The sequence below is a fragment of the Phoca vitulina genome, unplaced genomic scaffold (assembly GCF_004348235.1).
Source record: "Phoca vitulina isolate PV1807 unplaced genomic scaffold, GSC_HSeal_1.0 scaffold16, whole genome shotgun sequence".
NCBI classification, from domain to species: domain Eukaryota; kingdom Metazoa; phylum Chordata; class Mammalia; order Carnivora; family Phocidae; genus Phoca; species Phoca vitulina.
The window spans coordinates 11184151-11208031 of NW_022589719.1; the positions used below are offsets into that span (position 1 = coordinate 11184151).

Sequence of the window (23881 nt, forward strand, 5' to 3'; positions counted from 1 at the left end):
TTGTGTATAGTTCTATTACCAAAGCCTACAATGGCTCCAGCACTTCATGGTAGTGTATTAGATCTTTATTATATTAAATCCTCATTACACTTTGGCTTTCTGTCTTAGTGGTTCAGCCACAGTAGTCCTTCTGATTGATGTGTGCATATTGCAGGTGACAACAAATACCATTTTTCGAATGAGGTAATGTAATTACAAAGGATAGTGATAGATCTTCTGATTCTCTAGTGAATCATGATACAATAATAATTAATACCATTTATGTAGTGCTTTACAATTACAGAATATTCATTGCCAATATTGCATTAGATTTTCACAACAGCCTAACAAAATAGTTATTATTGGTGGTTAAACTGAGGCTCAAAGTGGTTAGTTAACCATTTGGGTTTTTGCTTCTGTTATGCCGTACTGAGAAACAAGAAATGATAACAATAATAAGAAATGTCTTATTTAGACTGTTTATTTGTGGTGCAGCTTTTGTCTGAAAGTTTTGTTTCTTTCTAACATACTGAAAGTAGAGATGGTATTGTTTTATTGTTCTGTGCTCTTTCTGGCCTCCAATCAGAATTAATTTTTCCTTATCATAGTAAATTTTTACTGAACCATTCCATTATTCTCTGTTCCACAGTTGACAAAGGTAAAGGTTAGTCTGTGACTGTGAAACAGAAGTTTTTTAATGTAAAACTAAAGCAACATGTTCTTATCAAACTGAGTAAAACCGACTAGTTATTGATGATATTTTGATTTTTTTAATATGTCTTTTGTGGAGTTGACAGTTTTTTCGTAGAGTATTATCAGACTTAAAGCATTTAGTTATCTTTTTTCAGAGGAAATATTTGAAGTCTTTGTTTTATAATTCTAAGCCTCACAAGATTTCACAGGATTTTTAAAAATCTCATTATATTTTAATGCTTTGTGTTTGGGGTAGAAAAAAACCTTACAAAATAGTTTTTCCTGTAAGGGTATATTTATTTTTCCATTTTCATTTTTATTGAAGGATTAAGCTTTTCAACATTAATAAAATTTGTATTGTCTACCTGGTGAAGATTTTAGTTGCCATATTTAATCTTAATTTCTAAAAAAAATTAATAACTTAATTGTAATAAGAAAAGCTTCCGAATTTATTCTTACATTTTAATGAATTATTTGTGTTCTATATGTAAACTGTCACAGCATGAAATCAATTTTCTGCCTTGATTCATCCCAAATCTGAGATTTCTATCACATTAATATTATAATTAGAAACATTAATAGAGACGGCAACTTAAAAAGCATACTTTGCTTCTTGGCAATTTAGCATATTTCTCTGAGTGCTCAAGACTTCAAGAACCTTCAGTGCACTAATAAATTTATTAACTCAAACTTAAAAGAAGCGAAAAGTCTCTCTTTCTTTCTCTCTCCCCATGGCCAGTCTGCTAAAATAGATTATTCATGCTTATTTGATTCAGGTAGGCTTTTGCAAGCTTCCCTACTAGGCCTGGGAATGTGGTACATTGAGGCCTTTTCAGAGGCTTCTGACATAGACCAAGCTTTTATTGCATGGTGTTTTATTATTACCAAATCCTAGTCTCCACCCAGTTTGTAGGCACTCTGCTTATTCTTTTGAATCAGGAAAGGTTATCACCTACCTTAATCCATGGAGCAGTGTGGATTAAGGACACCAGTGTGCCCCAGGATTCTCAAAGAGGATCCTGGAAACTTCTTGTTTCTTCTTTTTTGCTTGTCTTTACTAAATTCTATTGGGCCTTAGGAGGATTTGCATCTGAAATGGGCAACCTGGTGTTTTTCTCAATGAAGACATCAGATCAAAGTTCAGTTAGTCAAGGCCTTTCTAAAACATTAAGGGGGCTTGGACTTACACAATAAAAAGATGAGCTCTGGCAGAGATTGCAGTAAAAACATTCTGAACTATAATCCGGATAAAGAATAGATTATAGGCCAAAGAACAGACCTTGTTTAAATTGCTTTATACTAATAACTTTACATTTAAAAACTTTACCCTATTTTTAAGAAACGTACTTTAATGTCTCATAATTTATTTGTTAATACTGCCATGGTAAATAGATAAATCATGTTTTAGGAACCATACTTGTATGTATATTGTATTGAAAACATTAGGTTGAGCTGATTGATAGGTCTCTTTCGTTAATGAAAATAAATTGTATCTTATGGAGGGGTGAACAGTCATTTTACTTAGAAAATAAATGCCAAACCCACAGACTCTGAATCTGAGAATAATGTTTCTATTAGACTTAAATTTTTTTATTCAATGTTACTGTATAATTTTATGTTGATAGGCATCCAGTTTAAGAATATTAATCCTTTAAGTCTTAAAATGCAAATATCTAGTGTCAAGGAAATCTCGGTTTATCTAAATTATAAAGTTGTCAGTTACTTAGTAAAATAAAGAACTCACTCCATAAAGTTCTTCAGTTTCTGCAGATTATCTGCAGATTATCTGTTTTGTTGAATGTTCTGAAATTTGTCTGTTTTGTAATATTCAGGACAGTGAAAATTATGTAAATTTAGATTAGAAACTATTAGAAACTATTACCAGGTGGAATCTGTCAGTAGTTCAACTTTGGACAGAGGTGTATATATATTTCTAGTATGTTGAATCAGCACAGAGTCTATTCAAAGCAATATAATGAAAATGTTCTATTACTAGGCCTTTACTATCCTGTGTAAGTAAATTCAGCATTAATAGTTTAACTAGAGTTTCTTATGAGAAAGATAATTTGTTGGAGAAATTGATAATAGCACAAAAGAGGAAGTATCAATGAACTAATGATTATGTCAGGTTTCTGATTTATCTAATGTAGTTTGTATACATTCTCCCTCTTTAGCACGTGCCTTGTTCCCAACGGGAGTACCCCAATACATTTTATACTATAAGTTTAATTTTAAATTTGTAAGAAATTTTGTATATATACACACTGTCTTGTGAGAATTTAATTTTTAAATGATGCTCAGTTTAATATATTTAAATAGCTAGTTTCTTTTGGGCCCCTCACCAATGATTTCATTGGCTTAAGTTTTCATTAGTTCTTAGCAATTCCATATTTAATTTGTCATTTAAACCTGGAACCTTTCAAAAATACTTAAGACAGGAATATTAATTTTTTTTAACTTAGGAAGGTATACAGTAAAAAAAGCAAAGAGGGGTTTGAATTCTTATCAAATTTAGGGAACCACTAGCAGCCAAGAAACATGAGAGAGGAAAAGGTTGATTTCTAAGTTATCATTTAAAATAATAAAAGTTGTTGTATGCTTCTTTGAAATTTAATAAGTCCGTGTATATAAGCTCTTCCTGTCAGCATTAAAATGCACAAATATATCAGTATTTTGCTGAATGTAGTTCAAATACACTGTAGTTTTAAAAAAAAACAGTAATTTTTTAACAACCAATATGGCTTTTCTTAACAGTCTGGACCAGTATCTTCTTCAAGATTTGGTCACTATTATGATGCATCAAAAAGGATGCCACAAGAACTAATTGAGGCTTCAAAATGGCATGGATTTTTTTTTCCAGAAAAATTATCTTCAACTCTTAATATAGAACCATGGTAAGTTAATGAATTAATTCTGATTTCACAGGTTAACAGAATGCATTTCACAGGTTAACAGAATGCATTTTTACCACATTCTTTGAAAGAATGCATAACCAAAGGTACATATCCTAATAATCAATGTTTTCTATATAATATGTAACCTTAATTGTGCATATGTTTCATATTATTTCTTTATATGTGGTTTTCTTTTTCCGGTCCTATAACTGTTGGACGTGCTGTTATTCTTAATTTGCAGTTTGAAAAGTCTGGATACCAAAAATATAATCCCTGCTGTTTTTATTTTCAAGAAAATGTGGAACAGTTTTTAAATCAGGGTCTTTTAGCCCTAAATGCAGATAGATATCTAAATACTACTTACTGATAATAATAGCAGTGAAAATGGTATGAAGTACTGCTGTTTTTCAATAAGTGTTATTTCAGAAATAAACAGAGTGTATGTTTTCCAATATTTTATTTATTAAGGCTTTCTATTTCTAGTTATTCTGTAAATACAGCAATCTGTATTTTTTTAGGTTGCCTTAAAAGAATTTAGGGGTTTTTTTGAGTTTACAATGAAGAGTTTTAAATATTAAACCAACACATGCTTCTAGTGCTACTAACTTCATTAACTCTGTAAATTACAGTACTTGACATTGAATAATTTATAAAGTGTTAAGAATATGTAATTTCAATTCTTACTGCAGTTGAATCAAGGAAAGTAATCCATGAAATAGGTTGTTGCCTCTCTTTTCTTTCATGTTGTAAAACCATTATTTTCAGTGAGATGAGTTATTACGTGGAGATTTAATATAGGAAGTTGTGAACTGAAATGACTTACAAATCTAGAGTCTCTTTCCAGGAATATTACTTGAGAATTTAGTGAAGACTATCCTATTTATTGTTATTAAATCTCTTTCAAAAAATAAAAAATCTTCACTTCATTATGGTTTCTCCATTCTGTGGCTTGAGACTTACCAAAAGTGGTGCTTTGATGTCTTAGTGTTAATAGCAACCATTAATGAATGACTTCTGTGTGTGTCAGCCGCTCCACTATGTATTACATTTGTTACCTAGTGCAATCCTTGTATGAACCTTAACAAAGTATGTATTCCCATTTTCCAGAAGAAGATACTGAAATTCACAGAAGTTATTTATTTGAGGCTCAACTATTAAGTGATAGAACCAGGATTAACCTAAATCAGATCCCTTTCTTTTTGCTTTACTGCTTCAAGACACATTGCTGTCCTTTGCCTTTACCTTCCTATGTTATGAAGGAAAGATCACTGATAAAGAAATAAAGAAATCTGAGTTCTGACTGAGTCCATCCTACTGTTAACCTTGGGAAATTCCCTTAAATTCAGTGACAATAAATATCCTTCTGTGAAAAATTGGGCTAGGGGGATACCATTTGTCCTACCTACATCACTAATATTTTGTTAAGTTTGAATGATTATATTGATTATACTATAATCAATATATCAATAGTATTAATTTTTGCCATTCACTAAACCAGACATACATACACTTTTATGGCTTGGGAAATAACTTCTCCTTGATTTCTCAGGTAGTAAATGGTGGAACCCAAATTCAAAGTCAGTTCTTTCTGACTCAAAATTCTGTGTTCGCTATAATGCTATATTGCCTCCATTCATGGAGTACTTAAGGAAATAAAAAAAATGTAAAATGTCCATTAAGTATAATGTAAGTAAACAAAAAATGTGGTGTTACTTTTGTAATTAATAAAATATTTTAAGAATAAAACATTTAGGGGCACCCGGGTGGCTCAGTTGGTTAAGCATCTGCCTTTGGCTCAGGTTGTGGTCCCGGGGTCTTGGGATCGAGCCCCACATTGGGCTCCTTGCTCAGTGGGGAGCCTGCTTCTCCCTCTCCCTTTGCCTGCCACTCTGCCTACTTGTGCTCTCTCTCTCTGCCAAATAAATAAATAAAATCTTTAAAAAAAAAATAATGTTTAGAAAAAAAGAATAAAACTTTTTTAAGCCCCAAAGTACAAGGGTTTTGTTCGTTCATTCAGCAACTAAAAGAAGGAGGGAATTAACATCTGTTAAGAATACCTGTTCCATGTCAGGCACCGTTCCAGGCATTTGACCATAGGATATTTCATCTAATCCTCCCACAGCCCTGAAAAGTAAGTAATATTATCCCCATTTTTTAGGAGCTTGATGTCAGAGATGTTAAGTAGCTTTCCCATTCTTTCAGGCTGTTAGTGACTAAGTCTCTGACCCAAGCCCAAGTCTTCAGAACCTCTGCTTTTTATTCTGGGCCAGGCTGCCTCCATTTGCTATTGTAGTAAATGGACAGCATGTGAAGCCAGGTGCCAGGAAAAACTACACCTTGAGCAGCCGTGAGAATATAGTCCTATAGTCTTTAAAATATGTGGTTTTTTTTTTTTTCAGAGTGTTTTTTGAGAACTAGTGGTTTTGCACAGAATAGGAAAATTTATAGATTTTAATTATCAAGGCAATATTTCATTTCATAGCAGTTAACTGATAATTCATTTATTTCATATAAAACTTAAATGCTTAATTAAATGTAATTAAACTTTAAACATATAATTAAATTAATTTTGAAAATGAGTACTTACCATGTGAGATTTAATTTATGAAAAGCATGTGCTCATTTCACTAAAATGAACTTTACTGGTTCATTTATAAAACAATAAAGCTAAGCTTTACAGTTGTCTATACTTTTCCTGTAATTAAGACTGGAGGATATAGCTGTGTCCCACTATCATATGTGAGGATATAATATATAATTTCACATATTCTAAAGGCACTGTTGAAACATAAAGTTTTTTTATGGTAAGAAAAACTGAAGGTCATTTAAAATTTGAATTAACTAATTTAAAATTATTGGCAGGTATGCCTATAGAAAATGTTCATACATATAATTTAAACTTTCAAATTAAAGCCTGGCTATAAAAACCTGAGAAGTATCACTCTAATATTACCAGATGGTTTTAATATTTCATTGTCATAAATCAGATAATCTGAGTCACAGAACAGTGATAAGAAAAATGATTTTGAGAATAATTCCGTAATCTGATTTTTTTAATTGGCATTGTTTTGAACTAAGCTTTGCTAACAGGTATGCAAGGACAATTCTCTTTTCCTCAGGAAGATAATGCGGATCTTCAGGGTAGGGATAGTATCTCAGCTTTCTTATTTATTAACATATCTAACATACTGCTTAACCTACTATTACAAACTGAATGTTTATGGTTCTGCCAGCCGCTCTCCCCTGCCCCAAATTTATATGTTGAAGCCCAATGTGATGATATTTGGAAATTAGGCCTTTGGGGGGTAATTAGAGTTGGATGAGGTCATGAGAGTAGGACCTGGGTCTGATAGGTTTGGTGTTCTTAAAAAGAAGGAACGCTATCCAGCTCCTCTTTCCTTGAGCACATGTACATGAAAGGCCATGTGAGCCACACAGCAACAAAGTGGGCCATCTGTAACGCCACAGGAGAGTTCTCACGAGATACCAAACCTGCTAGCACCTTAATCTTAGACTTCTAGTCCCCTGAACGTTGACAAAATTAATTCCTGTTGTTTAAGCCACTCAGTCTGGCATTTTGTTATAAGAGCCGAAGCCAATTGATATACCCACTATATTGTAAAATGTTACTTTTTTTAATAGAACAGATCTTGAATATTGAGTTTACATACAGTTGGTAGTAAATAGAATGAATTTGTTTTGATATGTTTCTTTGAAATAAAAGATTTTATTTTTACGTGGATATCCTAAAATATGGTTAATAGTTTCTAACTAAAAGTTTTGTGTTAATTACATTGAATGAACTGAATTCTGAAAGAACCAGTTATCTTTTTAGGAGAATTTCTAGGAGAAAACCAACAGAAAGAGGATAAGAATTTTACTTAAGATTTTAGAAGTCATTCCTTTTTCTTATTTTGCCAAGTCTGTTTACCACTTAAATGGAACATCTGTATGAGCCTTCTGTAATATTTTCCTAGACAAATTATAGTTATGACCCTGCATACATTCCTACTTACTTTTGTTCATACTCTGTCAGAACATTTAGCACATTACACTATAATTATTTGTCTTGTCTACATTTTTATCTTCCCTCTGAAGCAGTGGAAATCCTTGAGGAAAGGGGTTTATGCTATCTTCACTCTCTTTATTCATGAATCTAGGACACAGGTGTTGAGTTGACAGTTGATGAACTAATGAATCAATACACAAAGTATAGTAATAACTCAGATTAACTATAGCCTTGTTCGTAGCTCAAAGATTTAGTGAGATAAAACTAATAAGTAAAACATAGTCATGTAAGAGTATATTTTATTTCTTTTTTTTTAAGATTTTATTTATTTATTTGACATAGAGAGAGAGATAGTGAGAGAGGGAACACAAGCAGGGGAAGTGAGAGAGGGAGAAGCAGGGTTCCCGCTGAGCAGGGAGCCCGATGCGGGGCTCGGTCCAGGACCCTGGGATCACTACCTGAGCCGAAGGCAGTCGCCCAACGGCTGAACCACCCAGGCGCCCCAAGAGTATATTTTATTTCGAAATACAGATCTCTTATTTGAGAAGCAGCCATAGTATATTTAGAAGCTACAAGTAGAATCTCATGAGAAAGGAATTTTGCAAGAGAACTTCTAGGTAAGACCAAAGTTTTGGAACAGGAGTATGCTAAACTACTTTACTAAGAGGATTAAAAGTGAATGATATAGTAATACAAATCTTGGAGCTGAGTGCAAGGCAAGATGTAAATGTGAGAAGAGATTTTACCCATTGGCCTGTCTGCTAGTGATATGATTAAACTAAAAAGAAAATACCTAAAAATTTTGAGAGAGAACTATTAATCCTAAAACTTATTTTAACCGATGAAAAGAAATTACTTGCTTACGTGTTTGCCTTTCTTCTTTTTCTGTCCTCCAAGGGGGCCTTTGGGTATACAGAAATTAGTTGCTCATCCTGGCATGCTATCTTCATTGGTATGCATTTGTTTTATTATTTCCTGCCTGATTCCTACATTCCTAGTCCCAGTCATTGTCCCCTAGACATACTTTCTCTTATTAATGCAACATTGTAATTAATCCTTCCAAATTTTATTCTTCCTTCAATAAAGTAATCTTAGACCTTTGACTCCTCTCTCTCACTCCCTTCATCCAACCCATCAGCAACTCCTGAAATTTTTATTTTTTTAAGTTTTTATTTAAATATCAATTAGTTAACATACAGTGTAATATTAGTTTCAGGCGTATAATATAGTGATTGTACACTTCCATATAACACCCGGTGCTCATCACAGCAAGTACACTCCTTCATCCCTATGACATATTTAACCCATCCCCCCACCCACCTCCCCTCTGGTAACTATCATTTGTTCTCCGTAGTTAAAAGTCTATTTCTTGGTTCGCCATTCTCTCTCTCTCTTTTTCTCCCTTTGCTCATTTGTTTTATTTCTTAAATTCCACATATGAGTGAAATCATATGGTATTTATCTTTCTCTGACTTATTTTGCTTAGAATAATATTCTCTAGCTCCATCCACGTTGGTGCACATGACAAGATTTTATTCTTTTTTGTTGCTGGATACTATTCCATTGTGTGTGTGTATGTGCGTGTGTGTGTATTCCATTAATTTATTTGATGAATATATATATATGTGTATATATATACATACTATATCTTCTTTATCCATTCATCAGTTGATGGACACTTGGGCTGTTTCTGTAATTTGGCTATCGTAGATAATGCTGTTATAAACATCAGGGTGCATATATCCCTTTGATTAGTATTTTTATATTCTTTGGGTAAATAGAAGTGCAGTTGCTGGGTCATGGGGTAGTTCTATTTTTAACTTTTTGAGGAACCTCCATACTGTGTTCCAGAGTGGCTGCACCAGTTTGCATTCCCACCAACAGTGTAAGAGGGTTCCCCTTTCTCTACATCCTCACCAACACCTGTTGTTTCTTGTGTTGTTGATTTTAGCCATTCTGACAGGTGTAAGGTGATATCTCATTGTAGTTTTGATTTGTATTTCTCTGATGATTATGTTGAGCATCTTTTCATGTGTCTGTTGGCCATATATATGTCTTCTTTAGAGATGTGTGTTCATGTCTTCTGCCCATTTCTTAATTGGATTATTTAGGTTTTGGCTGTTGAGTTTTAGAAGTTCTTTATAGATTTTGAATACTAACCCTTTATCAAATATGTCATTTGCAAGTATCTTCTCCCATTCTATAGGTTGCCTTTTAGTTTTCTTGATTGTTTCCTTCACTGTGCAGAAGCTTTTTATTTTGATGAAGTCCCAGTAGTTTATTTTTGCTTTTGTTTCCCTTACCTCAGGAGACATATCTAGTGAGAAGTTGCTATGGGCAACATCAAAGAAGTTACTGCCTGTGTTCTCCTCTAGGCATTTATGGTTTCAGGTCTCACATTTAGGTCTTTCATCCATTTTGAATTTTTTTGTGTTTGTGTAAGAAAGTGGTCCAGTTTCATTGTTTTGCATCTTGTTGTCTAATTTTCCCAACATAATTTGTGGAAGAGATGGTCTTTTTCCCATTGCATATTCTTTCCTGCTTTGTCGAAGATTAATTAACCATGTAATTGTGGGTTTATTTCTGGGTTTTCTGTTCTTTTCCATTGACCCTTGTGTCTCTTTTTTGTGCCAGTACCCTACCTACTGTTTTGATCACTACAGCTTTGTAATATAACTTGAGTCTGGAAATATGATGCCTCCAGCTTTGCTTTTCTTTTTCAAGGTCACTTTGGCTATTCTGGGTCTTTTGTGGTTCCATACAAATTTTAGGATTATTTATTCTAGCTCTGTGAAAAATGCTCTTGGTATTTTGATAGGGATTGCATTAAATGTGTAGATTGCTTTGGGTAATATAGACATTTTAACAATATTTGTTCTTCCAATACATGAGCAAGGAATGTCTTTCCATTTCTTTTTGCCATCTTCAATTTCTTTCATCAGTGTTTTGTAGTTTTCAGAGAGTACAGGTCTTTCATCTCTTTGGTTAGGTTTATTCCTAGGTATCTTAATGTTTTTGGTACAATTGTAAATGGGGTTGATTCCTTAATTTCTCTTTCTGCTGCATCATTATTGATGTATAGAAATGCAACAGATTTCTGTACATTGACTTTGTATCCTGTGACTTTAATGAATTTGTGTATCAATTCTAGCAGTTTTTTGGTGGAGTATTTTGGGGGTTTCGTGTATAGAGTATCATGTTCTGCAAATAGTGACAGTTTGACTTCTTCTTTGCTGACTTGGATGCCTTTTATTTCTTTTTGTGATCTGATTACTGTGGCTAGGACTTCCAGTACCATGTTAAATAACAATGGTGAGAGTAGACATCCCTGATTGTAGAGTTTTTTCCCCATTGAGGATGATACTAGCTGTGGGTTTTTCATACATGGCCTTTATTATGTTGAGGTATATTCCCTCTAAACCTACTTTGCTGAGGGTTTTTATCATGGATGGATGCTGTACTTTGTCAAATGCTTTATCTGCATCTATTGAAATGATTATATGGTTCTTTTCTTTTATTAATGTGGTGTATCACTTTGATTTGTGAATATTGAACTACCCTTGCAATCCAGAAATTAATCCCACTTGATTGTGGCGAATGATTTTTTAAATATATTGTTGAATTCTGTTTGCTAGTACTTTATTAAGAATTTTTGTATCCATGTTCATCAGGGATATTGACCTGTAGTTCTCTTTTTTAGTGGAGTCTTTATCTGGTTTTCGTATCAGGGTAATGCTGGCCTCATAGAATGAATTTGTAAGTTTTCCTCCCTTTTCTTTTTCTGGAATAGTTTGAGAAAAATAGGTATCAGAGAAAATCTTTAGAAACAACAACAAAACAAGAAATAAAATGGTAATAAATACATATCTATCAATAATACTTTGAATGCAAATGGACTAATGACTCCAATCAAAAGATATAGGGTGTCATGATGGATGAAAAAACAAGACCCATCTATATGCTGCCTACAGGAGACTCATTTTGGACCTAAAGATACCTGCAGATTGAAAGTGCAGGGGTGAAGAAACATTTGTCATGCAGATAGATGTCAAAAGAAAGCCATAGTAGCAATACTTACATCAGACAAACTAGACTTTTTAAACGAAGACTGTGAAAAGAGACAAAGAAGGGTATTATATAATCATAAAGGGGATAATCCAACAAGAAGATACAACAATTGTGAGTATTTGTGTACCCAACATGGGAGCACCCAAATATATAAAACAAACATTAAAGGAAATAATTGATAATAATACAATAATAATAGGGGACTTTAACACCCACTCATATCAATGGGCACATCATCTAAACAGAAAACAAACAAGGAAACAATGGCTTTGAATGATACACTGGACCAGATGGACATAACAGATATATTCAGAGCATTCCATCCTAAAGCAGCAGAATGCACATTCTTTTCAAGTGCACATGGGACATTCTCCAGAATAGATCACATATTCAGTCACAAATCAGGCCTCAACAAATACAAAAAGTCTGAAGTCATACCATGCATCTTTTCTGACCACAATGCTATGAAACTAGAAGTCAACCACAAGAAAAAAATTGGAAAGACCACAAATACATGGAGGTTAAACAACATACTACTGAACAATGAATGGGTCAACCAGGAAATCAAAGAATAAATTAAAAAATAATGAACTGTGTAAGACTGTTGAATCACAGACCTGTACCTCTATGTTAAAAAAAAAAGAAGAAGAAAATAGCAGGAAGGGAAAAATGAAGGGGGTGGAAATCAGGGGGGAAGATGAACCATGAGAGACTATGGACTCTGAGAAACAAACTGAGGGTTCTAGAGGGGCGGGGGGTGGCAGGATGGGTTAGCCTGGTGATGGGTATTAAAGAGGGCATGTACTGAATGGAGCACTGGGTGTTATACGCAAACAATGAATCATGGAACACTACATCAAAAACTAATGATGTAATGTATGGTGATTAATATAACATAATAAAATAAAATAAAATTACTTGAAAAAAAATAATGGAAACAAATGAAAATGAAAACACAACAGTCTAAAACCTTTGGGATGTAGCAAAAGCAGTCCTACGAGGGAAGTATATAGCAACATAGGCCTACCTCAAGAAGCAAGAAAAATTTAAAATAAACAACCTAATCTTACACATAAAGGAGCTAGAAAAACAACAACAACAACAACAACAAATGAACCCTAAAACCAGCAGAAGGAAGGAAATAATAAAGATCAGAGCAGAAATAGAGGCATCTGCATGACTCAGTCAGTTAAGCATTGGCCTTCGGCTCAGATCATGATCTCAGGGTCCTGGAATCGAGCCCCACATCAAGCTCTCTGCTCAGCGGGGAGCCTGCTTCTCCCTCTCCCTCTGCCCCTCCCCCTGCTTGTGCCCTCTCTCTCTCTCAAATAAATAAATAAAATCTTAACAAAAAACAATCAGAGCAGAAATAAATGATACAGAAACTAAAAAACAAAAGACAGTAAAACAGATCAATGAAACCAGGAGTTGGTTCTTTGAAAAAATTAATAAAATTGATAAACCCCTAGCCAGACTTATCAAAAAGAAAAGAGAATGGACCCAAATAAATAAAATCACAAATGAGAGAGGAGAAATAACAACCAGCACCACATAAATACAAAGAATTATAAGAGAATATTATGAAAAAGTATATGCCAACAAATCAGACAAACTGGAAGAAATGGATAAATTCATATCAAACTACCAAAACTGAAACAGGAAGAAATAGAAAACTTGAACAGACCCATAACCAGCAAAGAAATTGAGTCAGAAATCAAACAACTCCCAACCAACAAAAGTCCAGGACCAGGTGGCTTCACAGGTGAATTCTACCAAACATTTAAAGAAGAGTTATTTTATTTTAATTTAATTAACTTAAATGTAAGTAGCTATATGTGACTTGCCTTATCTTGTTAGTTAGTTTTACAACAAAACTTAGCTCTTATCACTACTCTGGCTCAAACACTCCAATTACTTCCAATTTCATTCAGAAAAATAAATCCACATTTTAGGGACACCAGGCTCCCTCAGTCAGTAGAACACATGACTCATGATCTTGGTGTTGTGGGTTTGGGCCCCATATTGGGTACAGAGATTACTTAAAAATAAAAATCTTTAAGAAAAAAAAAAACTCTTCTATAGCAACATCCAGAATAATAAACCCACATTCTAACAGAGATCGTATAAGGAACACATTACCTGACATGAACACCTTCTATGAACCTGAGCACCTTTTATGAGCCTAGCATAATGCTAAACTCTAGGTTTATTGTAGTAAACAAAGCAGCTGTTATCCTTGACCATGTGTAGTGTTTTTAGTCTAGTGAGAAAGCACACAATTTTTTAAAGCCAAATAAATATATATGTCGTTAAGAGTTGTGATAAGTAATACAAAGAAAAAGAACATTTCCACAAATGTATGGGGATAGGAGGATATGCTTTGAGTTGTTCAGGATTGGCCTCTGAAGAGGAAGCATTTGAGCTGAGACCTGAAGATAAGAAGACCATTCTACAAACGGCAGTAGCCAAGAAATAATTCTGCAGGGAGCAGCCAGTGTGCTAAGAAAGGAAAGACTTAGTGTGTTCAAGGACCTGAAAGACCATGCTGGTAAAAAGAATAATAGAAAGAGCTATAAGAAAGGTAAGTTCAGAGAGATAGGTAGAGGTCATATCATTCTTTTAAGAAATTTGTTCATGAGGAGGCAGAAAAAAAGCAGTAAGTGGAAAAGGTTTGGGAAGCAAGAAGTTTTTGCTGTTCTGTTTTACTATGAATAAGAAAAATTCAGTAGAGAGAAATGGATGGAGATTGGAAGAGGAAATAGTGGTTTCTAGCTGTATGACATTAGGCAAATTACTAAACAATTTGGCAGAATTCCTAAGCCACTCAAGGCCAAGAATTGGCCACTAAGATATAATAACATTTCCTCCACTGGGGGAAGGAGGGAAAGGTAGGAGACAACAGTGTAGATGCAAACAAATAGGTTTGTAAAGCTGGAGGCAGGGTCTTGAGTAAGCTGGAGGCAGGGTCTTGAGTAGTGTTGAAGTTATGGACTGAGATCTTCTCTTAGTGAATAATAATCAGGGTCATCTGCTGAGGAACAGTTACCTCTTAGGAGTTTGGGTTAAATGGGAAGGGTTTAAAATGGTTGTTTCATGGACTAGAAGAATGCACCTACTAGAGAAGTATCAAATATTTATGGTGGTACAGTCTGTTAGTTTGTGTTACTTTCTTGCATCTCTGCTAAGATTCCTGGTGCAGGCAGGATTCAAGTTTTGAGAGGTTCAGGCAACAGAAGGAGTTTAAGGTATTAAACATAGTAAACAAATGATGGACACAAACTAAGGCTAAGAAAATGAACTGAAGACAACTTCTGTTGATACATGAGGTGAGAGAGAAGGCTTAGTGGACTGGTGGTGGAGTTACTAGCCTTAATAGTGGGGGTAAATGGACAAAGCAATTACCAAGATCAGAAGTCTTGGTTGAGAATAAGATGTTTGAATTAGGACTGTAGACCAGGTACAGTGTCTTCAACTGATAGAGGAAAATGTCCAGGAGCTTGATAAAGACAGCGGCTTAAAAAGGGAATGATTGGGATTGGTTAGACGTAAGAAAACATGAATTTTGTTTGTTTCATTTTGCCAGAAAGTGGAGGAGGAGGAGTGGTTTGAAAGTAACATTGGAAAACAAAAAGGATACCAATCACATCTTTCAAATATTGAGGAAAGTAGTCTAAGCTGCAGCTTTATTTATTTAGGATTGAGTGCCCATTAGCTTCCAAGGGAAATATCCTTTGGAGGATGGTGGGCACAGTGTCTTTTATTAAGGTCTGTGACTGATTCTAGTTGCAAAGACTGCAGCATTGGCTGTAGCAGGTAGGCTCTGCAGCAGTTTTTTTTGCATGAGACTTAGATGGATACTGGGCTTAGCATCCAAGATATAAGGAAGTGAAAAGAGCAGATTATAGTAATGGGATACATAGTATAATCCTGTTTACATAAAATTTTATATAGCTGATTCTAAATTCTTTTCTAACACTAATTCAGGAGATGTTAATTTAGGTTCCAAAACCTTAATGATATGTGGTCAAAGAAGTTCACAAGACTCCAACTAAATTTCCTTCTTAAGACCATTTAAGAGACTCACAGTATGTGTAGTATTTAAAAGGATGTGAAAGAAATGCCAAAAGTAAACAAATATATACATAGTTCTTGTAATATTCTTTAAAATGAAAACCATTTTTAACAGCATACTTCTTAAAATCCCACATTAGTTTCTCTCAGTAAGAAAAGGAAGGGCTGGTGCAGAGATGTATGAGAGGATGTTTATCATACTGTTAACAATGTTCACCTCTTGGGACACCTGGGTGGCTCAGTCGGTTAAGCGGCTGCCTTCAGCCCAGGTCATGATCCCAGGGTTCTGGGATCGAATCCCACATTGAGCTGCTTGCTCAGCAGGGAGCCTGCTTCTCCCTCTCTCTCCCTCTGCTTGTGCTCTCTCTGTCAAATAAATAAAATCTTTAAAAAAAAAAAAAAACAATGTTCACCTCTGGGTAATGGATTTTTGGTTTTTTCCTACTCTTTGTATGTTTTATGTATTTGAATTTTTATGATGAACAAATATCATTTTTTAAATTTTTTAAAAAGATTTTATTTGAGAGAGAGAGAGCATGTGTGTGCAAGCAGGGAGAGGGGTAGGGAAGGGAAGAGGGACAAGCAGACTCTACACTGAACACAAGCACAACACAGGGCTGGATTTCAGGAACCTGAGATCATGATCTGAGCCAAAGTAAAGAGTTGTCCACTTAACTGACTGAGCTATCCAAGCACCCCAAACATCATTTTTATAATGGGGAGGTATTTCAAATAAGAGAGGAAAGCTTAATCACTTAATCACTTGGGAATAATATAATTATGAAATCCTTACCTCATATCTCACATCAAATTATATTTAAAGATTAAATATAATAAATGGAATTATAAAAGTATAAGAAGGAAATAAAAGAAAATGCCTTAAACTCTTGGATGGGAAAATAGCAATCAGTATATCTAGTGATCAGATCTAAACACCATTCTTCATTTGAAGGAACCAGGACTGTTTGGAGAAATGTTTGATTCACAGGAAAGAAAAAAATATACCTGTAGTGTCTTTTTATGTTTAGAAGTGCCTAAAGAATGATGAGGGCAGAGCATCTCAAAAGGATGCAGAAGCCAGCTCAAAGGAGCTCCCACTGGCCAAGTCGGAGAAAAATTTGAGCACCAGAATCAATAATGATGGTAAATGGATTGTAACCCATTTAATAAAGCAGAAAACCATGAATACATATTGATAAAAATAAATGAATGAAAAAGTTATCAAGGAATAAGATATTTACATAACCACAGAGTACCTTCCCACAAAATATTTATTGACTACAGGGGGAAAGAATGTTATGGTGCAGAAGCCTTGCAGACATAACTTTAATCAAGTATCAACAGTAATGGGCAAATTGAAATCATGTAGCATCTGATAATATGCAATGAGAATTCAGCAACACTTCTGTGGTATATCTATTAACTATACCTAATTTAAATCTAATCATAAGGAAACATCAGACAAACCCAAATTGGGAACATTCTACCAAGTACCTGGCCTGTAATCCTCAAAAGTGTCAAGACCATAAAAGTCAAGAAATTCTAAGGAACTTCTAGATTGAATAAGACTGAAGAGAGACATGAAAACTGAATGCAACATGTGATTCTGAACTGAGTGCTTTGCTTGGGACAAGTGGCAAAGCTTGCATGGGGTCTGAGGATCAGATGGTAGTATCAATTTCCAAATTATAATCAATATCCCAAGTCAGGTGGTTATATTATTGTTATGTAGGAGAATGTTTGTAGGAATCATAGCCTAAATTATTAAGAAGTGATAGGTCATCATGTCAGCAACTTATCCTCTGTGGAACAGCAGAAAAAAAAGTTTCTATTTTAGCAACTTTTCTGTAAGTTTGAAATTATTTCAAAATTTAAAAAACAAACACATAGATGTGTAAATATGTTACTATCTTTAGTAAATTGAGAGCGTTTTTATTTTATTTTTAAGTAGGCTCCACATCCAGCCTGGAGCCCAGCACGGGGCTTGAACTCACAGCTGTGAGATCAAGACCTGAGCTGAGATCAAGAGTCAGACGTTTAACCAACTGAGCCACCCGGGTGCCCCAAGAGCATTTTTAAACTGGTAACAAGCTGGGTATCCTAATACAAAATGGACAAAAGATAACAATGGGATGTTCTCAAAAGAAAAAACAAAAATAGCTAATAAGCCTCACTAGTGATCAAAGAAATGCAAATAAAAACCAAAGATACCATTTTTCAACTATCAGATATTTAAAATGATAATACCTTGTGTTAAAGATGGTATGGATGTCACTCATGTTAACCATAGGAGTGTACATTGTTAATTCTAGTAAAGAGTATCAAAAGTTGGAGTGTACATTATCATTGTTACCATTGTCCCATTTCTAGGAATTGATCATAAAGAAATAATGATACAAGTTAACAAAGGCGTGTATACAAGAATGATTATCATAATCTGTGTGCATTACTGAAAACCTGGAGGTAACTTAAGAATTATCAATATAGATTGGTTGATTAAATTATGTTGCATCTACATAGTGGAATACCTTGCTTGCAAAGGGAGGAGATAAAAACAAAACAGATTATAAAACAATATAATGTATGTAATATATGATGTATATATGTAGAAAGTGATCTGTAAAGATATACATCAGTAGGCTAACAGTAATTGTCTCAGGGTGTTTGAACTGTGGATGATTTGGCTTTTTTTTTTCTTTTTCTTTTTAAAAACCTTCTTGTGCTACAGCATAGTTTAGATAGAAGCCCTTCAGTTAGACAATCTAGGTTTGAATCCTGACTCTTCCACTTACTAGCTGTGTGACATTGTACAAGTTACTTCTCGGGGCCCCCATTACTTAGGCTTCCATAAGAGTAATAATAATAGAAACTACTTCTTAAGATTATTAAATGAGATAATAAAAATTTACCACTTAGCAAACATTGGCTAATATAGGGCTTAATGTTATTATTATTTCTACTTATATGTTTGAAATTTATTCTAATAAACATTTTTATTAATAGGCAAATCAATAAAGCTATTTCTCCTTTGGGAATATAACTATGTAGGCAAATATTTATAATCTGGACAATCAACTTTCTTTTCCCTATCTTATTCTTTCTTTTGAGAAGAACACATTTGGAAATCAATTCCTCCTTAGATATGTCTGTGAATGAACAGTAGCCACATTTCCTGTGCCTCCCACACTACTTAGCTCACTCCTGAAAGCTTATTAAAAGAATGTTTCTTGGTACTCATTTGGCAGTTCTAGGTGGTACTGTTGTACTAGTCCCATTCCTTCTTAACTCCTTAGGTGCATACCTTGCTCCATCTTGTTATCCCACCTGACTTTCATCCATCTTGCCACTGGAGCATTATTATATTATATTTGACAGCATGGGGATTGATAATTGTTAATAATTACTGAGAACTGATTATCTCTCACCTATTAACATATTATTTTTGTTATTTCATTTAATTCATGCAAAAATCTCATGAAGTTTATTATATCCCCATTTTGAACATGAGGAAAGAGACACAACAGGTTTAATTAGTTTATTTAAAGTCATACAGGGACTCAATCTCAAGGGGCTCCAAATAGCCAAAACAATCTTGCAAAAGAACAAGGTTGGAGGTCTTATACTTGCTGATTTCAAAACATTTTACAAAGCCACAATAATCAAAGCACTATGGTTCTGGCATAAAGGCAGACATTTAGACCAATAGAATATAATAAAGCACCCAGAAGTAAACCCTTGCATATATGGTCAAACAGTCATCAGCAGGAGAGCTAAGACCATGCAAGGGGAAAGAGCAGTCTTCAGTAAATGTTACTGGGAAAACTGGATATCCACATGCAAAAGAATGAAGATGGACCCTTACACCATATACAAAAATTAACTCAAAATAGATTAAAGACCTAACCATAAGACCCAAAACTATTAAAGGTTTTAAAAGAAAACGAAGGGGAAAATCTTCATGACATTGGACTTGACAATTATTTCTTGGGTATAATACTAAAAGCACAAGCAAAGAAAGCAAAAATAAACAAATGGGACTACTTCAAACTTCAACACTTCTGTGTATCAAAAGACACAATCAACAGAGTGAAAGGGCAACCTAAGAAATGGGAGAAAATAGTTGCAAATCTTTTATGTGATAAGGAATTAATATGCAAAATATATAAAGAACTACTATTCAACAGCAACAAATAGCCTGATTAGAATCTGGACAAAGTACTTGAATGGACATCTCTCCAAAGATGATATATAAATGGCTGACAAGGAAATGAAAAGATAATAGCACGAATCATTAGAGAAATGCAAGTCAAAGCCACAGTGAGATAATACCTCACACCCATTAGGGTAGCTTATCAAAAAAATATAAAATAGTGTTGACAAGGATGTAGAGAAATTAGAACCTTTGTGCCTTGGTGAGATTGTAAAATGGTACAACAACTATGAAAAATGGTATGGCATTTCTCAAAAAAATAAAAAATAGAACTATATGATTGAGCAATCCCATTCTGGGTGTATTTCCAAAAGTATTAAAAGCAGGGTTTCCAAGAGATATTTGCATAACCATGCTCATAGCAGCATAATTCACAACAGCCAAGAGGTAGAAGCAATCCAAATGTCTAGCAATCGATGAATGGATAAACAAAATGCGGTATGTACGTACAATGGAATATTATTCAGTCTTAAAGGGGAAGGAAATCCTGACATATGCTACAACATGGATAAACCTTGAGGACATGATGCTAAGTGAAATGAGCCAGTCACAAAAAGACAAATACTATATTATTCTACTCACGTGAGGTAGTGGTTCTTTAGGTTTGGGGGTATGGGAAAGTTCAGGAGGGTGATGCTAATGAGTATAGCACTCCTTTCTGAAGGGATTAAAATATTCTAAAATTGATTGTGGTAATAGTTAACCTAACTGGGACGCCTGGATGGCTCAGTCGGTTAAGCGTCTGCCTTCGGCTCGGGTCATGTTCCCAGGGTCCTGGGATCGAGCCCTACATTGGGCTCCCTGCTCAGCGGAGAGCCTGCTTCTCCCTCTCCCTCTGCCTGCTGCTCCGCCTGCTTGTGCTCTCTCTCTCTGTCTCTCTGTCAAATAAGTAAATAAAATCTTAAAAAAAAAATAGTTAACCTAATTCTGTGAATATACTAAAGCCATTGAATTGTACACTTTTTTTTTTTTAAGATTTATTTATTTACTTATTTTAGAGAGAGCGCACATGGGGGGTCTGCAGAGGGAGAGTGAGAGAAGCAGACTCCTGCTGAGTACAGAGCCCAATGCCAGGCCCGATCCCACAACCCGGAAATCATGACCTAAGCCGAAATCAAGAGTCGGACACCCAACCTACTCAGCCACCCAGGCGCCCATAATGTGTACACTTTTAATGGGTGAATTGAATGGTATATGAATTATATCTCAATAAAATTGTATTAATAAAAAAAAATTAAAGGATCCATTGATTTTAGCCAGTGTAGGTCACTGGTGACCATAATAACAGTTTTAATGGAATGATGTTGGTGTAAACCTAGTTGGAATAGTTTTAAGTGAAAATATAAGGGAAGGAATTGGAGACACCAAATATTAGAAAACTCAGGGAGTTCTGATGCAGAAAAATAGAGTAGTAGTTGGCAGGGAAGTGGGACAGAAAATTTTTTTATTTTCTTAAAAGGAAGAGATAAGAGTATGTTTTTATATTTTAGAATGCATCCAGTAGAAAGGGAAAGTTAATGATATGAGAGAGAGATGGAAGAATTGCTAGAGTGACATCCTATGGGATGAGGCCTAGGAGCAAGTAGGGATACTGGGTTAGTATAGGTGTTTAAATAGTTCACCTGTGGGGCGCCTGGCTGGATCAGTTAGTAGAGCATGTGACTCTTAATTTGGGGTCATGAATTCAAGCCCCACACTGGACGTAGAGCTTACTTAAAAAAAAAAAAATGTTTCATAAATAGTTCAACTATGGTAACGTGGGAAGAGAGTATTTGTGTTGGTACAGGTGCTGATGGGTAGGTAAATGTAGTGATAGATGTCTCTGCTGGTTGCTTCTGTTTTCTCAGTGAAAGGTTATAAGCTAAGAATGAAGATGGGTAAGGATATTAGAGGTTTGTATATAAAAAGAGAAAGTATGAAAAAGTCATCGAGGAGGGTGAGACTGTGTATAGTGGGATTGCCAGGCAGTCTTAAGGGCCTATTAAAGTGAGGTCATGATTTTACACTGAGACCAGTCCACCTGGATGGGGCCATTTATCCCACCACTCTTAGCTGTACTGAGGCAAATGTGGAGTGGGCAGAGAGTTGAATTTAGCCAGAATAGGGTTTTTTTTGTTTTTTTTTAAAGATTTATTTATTTGACAGAGACACAGCAAGAGAGGGAACAGAAGCAGGGGGAGTGGGAGAGGGAGAAGCAGGCTTCCCTCAGAGCAGGGAGCCCAATGCAGGGCTCGATTCCAGGACCCTGGGATCATGACCTGAGCCAAAGGCAGATGCTTAACGACTGAGCCACCCGGGCGCCCCTAGCCAGAATAGTTATGTTGAGCAAGTGAGACAAAGCAAGAGAAGAGCAAGGAAGTAGAGACAAGGATTGATCATGGATCAAGGTGGTTAAATAGTTGAAAGAGTATATCAAGGAAATTGAGTGAAGAGGTGGTAGACAATGCTATGGAGGTCTCAGTGTGGTCAAATGATTACATATGGGCTCTAGGTGGAAAGATAGGAAGTGGCAGTTGTGGGGAGGAGAGAGCATGGATTGAGATTACATAGGGATAGCAATTATTGATAATGGCAAGGTCTAAGATATGCTCATAAGAGTGAGCACCATAGGTAGGATGGAAACAAGATCATTGGGAGAGAGGTGGTCAAGAAACTGAAAGGCCAGGATGTTTGAAAGATAATTAATGATCCAGGGTTGGCTAGATGACAACAGTGATGGGTAGTAGGAGACATAATCTAATGACTTGTTTACATCAGTAAGTAAAGGAATCAGAGTAATGTTAAACTGAATTCTTTTTCATGAAAGAACGTAACCTCTTCCAGTAGTATCTCTGTCAGACAGTGGATGCAATTCTTATATCCTCATGTTCTTAGTATTTTCCCAACTGTGGCTCAGAGGTCTGTGCTGGTCATTGTTCTCCTTGCATTTCTAGTCTCTGTATGTTCCACTCTTAGTTGAGTATTCATGGTGAAGAGAATCGAACTCAGTGTAATTAGGTGAAAAGCATCAGAAAAGAAAAATCTGTGACAGCCTTCAGGGTAATAGTAATGGAATTTTTAACTTGAAAATTACTTGTGAATAGACTTCACAGTCTTCATAGTCACATGCAAATTATATGCTAATATAACTTTAGCTCAGCAAACCATTTTACACAATTAGTTGAGACATTTGATATTGTGCCTACTGCCCTATAAGTGTATCTCACTATTTGTCATAAATGAATACGTGAAATATATGTGTAAATAGAATTTTGGTAATACAAATCATATTTTCTCAATGATTTGCATAATAATATCAAAAATGCTTCATCTTCACTTTAAATTAATCCTAATTGGGAGTGATAACAGTTTTTCTTCCTAAGTATTTCTATCAAGTAGTTAAATCAATATTAAAATGCACCAGAAGTTATTTTCAAAAACCCAGCAATTAATCATTTTAGTGAGAGAAATCAGTCTTAAAAAGGAAAAGTCATTTTTGAGCCATGTAATTTTAAGTCAGAAAGGACAAGAGAGATTATTAGTGCAACTCTGTTACATGAGAAAATTTTGAGCCCCAGAACAGAAAAATTGAATACTTCGCCTCATTATCACACATTTAGCTATAGTTGCTGATATGGATAGACCAGGATCCCAGATCTCAAGCATATTTTCCACTGTGTTATGCTGGTATCTCATTTATATATTGTATATCTACATTTTTTTCCATCTTGAATTGTCTTTATATGTCATGTACCAGTTAATACAAGTGAGGCATATTTGTGAAGGTCTCATAGGAGCGACTAAAAAAAAGTATCTTCCTAAAACTATACACCTGGTTACTTTGTGTTAAATGGAGTCACGTTCAAAGCTCCTCACAGCCACATTAGTGTATTTGAACCCACAGACTTCTCATTGAATCTGGATCTCACTCTGAGGCTTTATATTAGTTTAGCTAAAAGAGCAGATAAGTTGAAGTTT

The 23881-nt window shown here is 34.9% G+C and overlaps 1 protein-coding gene across 1 annotated transcript in view; it reads left to right on the plus strand.

Annotated features, from left to right (window-relative positions):
• ELP4 (elongator acetyltransferase complex subunit 4) overlaps positions 1–23881 on the plus strand; it is a 242469-nt gene that overhangs the window by 63737 nt on the left and 154851 nt on the right. The window contains exon 5 of the mRNA XM_032413876.1: positions 3427–3566. Within this exon, the coding sequence (XP_032269767.1) occupies positions 3427–3566 (140 nt within the window). The remainder of the gene's footprint in view (positions 1–3426; positions 3567–23881) is intronic.